Source organism: Sorex fumeus, unplaced genomic scaffold (assembly GCF_029834395.1).
Source record: "Sorex fumeus unplaced genomic scaffold, SorFum_2.1 ptg000048l, whole genome shotgun sequence".
Taxonomy (NCBI): Eukaryota; Metazoa; Chordata; class Mammalia; order Eulipotyphla; family Soricidae; genus Sorex; species Sorex fumeus.
The window spans coordinates 3,104,017-3,108,210 of NW_026606105.1; the positions used below are offsets into that span (position 1 = coordinate 3,104,017).

Consider the following 4,194-nt stretch of genomic DNA (forward strand, 5'->3'; position numbering starts at 1 on the left):
CTTGCATTCGGGTATCAAAACTATGGTGACATCGTGTAATATTTAAGGAACCTTATAAGAGTATTTTCTTTAGGACAATTGGCATCTATGTTTATGAATAGGATTAGAGCCTGATTTACTTTCTCGGTCTTAGCTCGTGTTGGCGATCAATATCTTCAGTGGCCAGAACACATTTCATAAGACGTTGGAAGATGCCAAGGACTTCATTTGCTCCATTAAAGGACTCCAATAGTCACTCCAGAAATGTGCATCACGAGAAAAGCGCCACCAAACCTCCTTTATTTCACACTGCTCTCTTCCTGCTCAGCACTCGCCTCAGGGCGCCCTTGACCTCCTTGTTCCTCAGGCTGTAGATCAGAGGGTTCAGCATAGGGTTGAAAAGGCAGTAAAACAATGACATGACCTTCGTCTGAGTTTCAGTATGTTTGGTTTTGGGGGTCATGTACAGGACAATGAGGTCGCTAAAGAAGAGCACGACCACGCAGAGGTGGGAGGAGCAGGTGGAGAAGGCTTTTTTGCGACCCTCTTGGGACTGGATCTTGAGGATGGCCACGAGGATGCAGGTGTAGGAGAGCAGCACCAAGAAGAGGGGTCCCACTAAACACACCAGAGACCCCACCAAGATGACAATTTTGTTGATCCGAATGTCACCGCAAGCCAATTTTAATATGGACAAGATTTGACAGAAGAAGTGGTTTATTATCTGGGGGCCACAAAAGGGCACCCTCAGAAGAAGAGTCACATGGACAAGAGCTAAGAGGAAGCCGAATATCCAGCAGCTGAGCTCTAGGGCCGTGCACACCCTCCAGTTCATGATGATGGTGTAGTGGAGGGGGTGGCAGATGGCTGCATACCGGTCGTAGGACATGACCACCAAATTCATGCACTCCGCAATGGCAAATGCCAAGTATGTGTAAGTCTGAAATAAGCACTGACCAAAGGGCATGCTTTTATCCTGCTTTAGGATATTTGCTATCATATTGGGGATAATGGTGGAGGAAAACAACATATCAATAGTGGCCAAGTTTGAGAGGAAGAAGTACATGGGAGTGTGCAATCGAGAGTCCAGGATGATGAGTCCCAGGATAATCCCATTTCCTATCAGCGTGAGACTGTAGAAAAATAAGAACAATCCAAATACCAAAATTTCAAACCCCGGTTTAATGTGGAATCCCAGCAGGATGAATTCTGTGATATGTGTTTGATTGTTTTTCATCTTTATTGATCCGTGAGTTTTTTTCAAATTCACAAAATGTGGATGTTGGAAAGGCGCGTTATAGCTGATGATGTGGAAAGGAAACGAAAGTGTATGTTCAGAGAGTGAGGATTAATATAGGTCAAGGGCAGAAACCACAAATTCCTAATCCATGGATCTTTCTAGGTAAAAATTCAGATGTAGCAATCTGCAAATTTGACTTTTAAATGTGCGCTAAAACTTTCTGTGTTGACCAATGCTAAAAATGAAAAGTTTTCACATACAAATTGAGTTCTTTTTGAAGAATAGAAGATGGCTTTCTTGAAATTCACTGTAAGTAATAATCAGCTGAAAAATAACAAGAAAACAGAGATTATTTCTAACATTTCTATGAATCTGCTTTCTCTAAGAAAGTAAAATGAGTGATACATAAAATTTTTATGGTGTGGGTAAGTCCCTTGCCTTGAACATGCAGACCTGGTTTCATTCCCACCAGTGAGCCCAGGTCATAGAATCAGGAATAAGCCCTAAGCACAGCCAGGTGTGGCCCAAACAAAACAAACAAAAAAGATCAATACTTATTGTAGATATCTGAGATATAACAGAAACTTAATAAACAAGCAAAAGACACTCCTGGAATTCGACTCATAAATTAAAGGCAAATCATAGAAGGTAAATGCTTGAAATATGAACTCTTCATATACTGTGTGCTGGAATAATAAATGGGGGTAAGGGATAGTGACCAGACCACTAACTAAGTGGTCACCATACTGACATACAGTTTTTCTGCAGTTTTTATTGGATCACCAGTGTCTTGTACTGCTAGAGGAATTGTCTGAGGAGTCCCTAGAGTCAGATAAAGAACAAGAAAAATTTAAGAGCACAAATAGGACCAGGAGACAAAAAATGTTGGGAAAAACAAATGAAAAATTTTAAAAATTACTCTTCCTCTCAAAATCTATACCTAAATATTCATCTTGAAGAGAGAACTAGTTCTGCTAAAGAGGAAAATGAAGTAAATATTTGGAATCTTGAAATCACTCCTGTATGCTAAGCCTATACATTAATCATCTATCAATGATTCCAAGAATCATTGATAGATTCTTGTAAACTGTGGTTTATGCTTAAGGAAAGCAGATCCTTGAATAATGTAATTTTATGCAACATTGGCCAGTAGTTTCTGTTATCAATGTGGTAACAAAATTACATAAAGTGCTTACAAGAATGATATTCCAAAGACTATAAGCATGGTTAGGATGGTTCAATGAGTCTTTTTTTTAAAAAAGACAGAATACTCACAAAAGTACTCAACAGTTGAAGAGAAACAAATATAGTAGCTGTGGAAAGGAAATAGAACAGCCAGTGACATGTGGAAATTAGGAAATCCTTATTTTCAGAGAAATGCTCCCCAGTTTCCCCAGTTTTCCTCCCAAGAATCTGGGGACATCGGTGGTGGGAATGGTACACTGGTGAAAAGACAGGTGTTGGAACGTTGTCTGACTGAAACCCAATCCTGAACAACTTTGTAACTGTTCAAAAAAAATTGAACTTTAAAAAATAAAATATTATTTTTTTAAAAAAAGAAATAATCCCCTGTGAAATACTGCAATGTTTAACAACTACCTAGTGCTTTTTTTTTTCATTTTTAAGGGACAATTTGCCATACTGTCTTTTGATATAACAGTGGGATTGTTATTTTTTTCCCTCTTTGACCCTGACCTTGTTGAAAAAGCAGGCCCTTCTAAATATGATAACCAATCAGCAAAGATTATCTCTTTGCTCAAAAACTTTCCTAATGTGCAATGCATACAGTTAATGTTAATTTGTTTTCAATTGGTACCCATAAAAAGTTTCTTTTCCTAACAACTCCCAATTTTCATGACAACCACTGAAATTGACTAATTATGGCTGAATTTGGATATTGCCTAGATTCTGAGGAACTACTGCCTCTCCTGAATTTATCCCATTCTTAATCAAGATACTCTATAGTTTTGTTTAGAAAAATGCTTGCTTTCTTTGAGCACACCCATACTCCAACTTTTTGAGTGTATACTTGTTCCTTTAAATGGATTGCATGTCCATTGGCTCTCTGACAGAATTGAGAATGTTCCTAAGTAGTCCTCAAGGGTCACTTGGCTAACATTCAGCTTCAGTCAATCTGTCAGGTGGTTCAAAGTGAGGGCTCTGTCATGTAGCTGGGCTCCAGCAGTGCTGGGAACTTCTAGGAATAAACTCAGAGATTGCTTGGGTATCAACTAGCTCTTAAATTCTTTCTTTGATTAAGTCAAACACCCTCACCACAGAAGAGGGCTGACAGCCTGGGAATCTCACTGGGTTTCCCATAGCGGACACACAATAGAGAAAAAGAGATTAACTACAGGTACTTGGAATTAAAAAGTAGAGCTACTTACTTTTCAAAAATCAACCAAGAAGCTAACTTTTAGACCTAATGATAAAGAGGGAAGTAGTATACTTTATACACCTAAAGAACACATCTAATGTCAACAGAGATACAAGGGTACTTCTTTGAAAATTCACGCTAGATATTTGAAATAGATTGTGAGGCAGAATGTAAGATAGTTTCCAGTGCAAACAAAAGATGAAAGATTTTGAATCTGAAAAAGATTCAAAGAGATTTTACCAAAAAACTTAAAGATATGTCACACCCAAATTAGAGATTTGAAGCATATACATATATAATTTTATATTACATATGTTACATATAAATAGTTAAATTCAGATAAAAATTCATTTTCACTTAATTTAGATAAACAATAAAGGTATCCAAAAAATGAAAGATTTTTTAATAATTTAATAATGCAAGAAACTTAAGATAAAATCTGATAGCAGAATAGAATAAATAAAATTAAATTCTCAGTCAATGTAAATTCCTAACAATTGTCTTTATTCTTTGCATTTCACTGTGTCTAGCTCTTTTAGGAGTTACAGCCAACAATATTATAGTCAAACTATTATATAACTCTTATTGCACTTTTAAA

The 4,194-nt window shown here is 37.1% G+C and overlaps 1 protein-coding gene across 1 annotated transcript; it reads right to left on the reverse strand.

The window, feature by feature from the left end:
• Positions 1 to 283: 283 nt before the first annotated feature.
• LOC130032490 (olfactory receptor 2A12-like) lies at positions 284 to 1,216 on the reverse strand. Its single transcript, XM_056124047.1, has one exon. The coding sequence runs from the start codon at positions 1,214 to 1,216 to the stop codon at positions 284 to 286; it is 933 nt and encodes a 310-aa protein (XP_055980022.1).
• Positions 1,217 to 4,194: the final 2,978 nt, after the last annotated feature.

Excerpts from the sequence above, each read along its gene's own strand:
- LOC130032490 (XM_056124047.1), bottom strand. The coding sequence starts at position 1,216 with ATGAAAAACAATCAAACACATATCACAGAATTCATCCTGCTGGGATTC.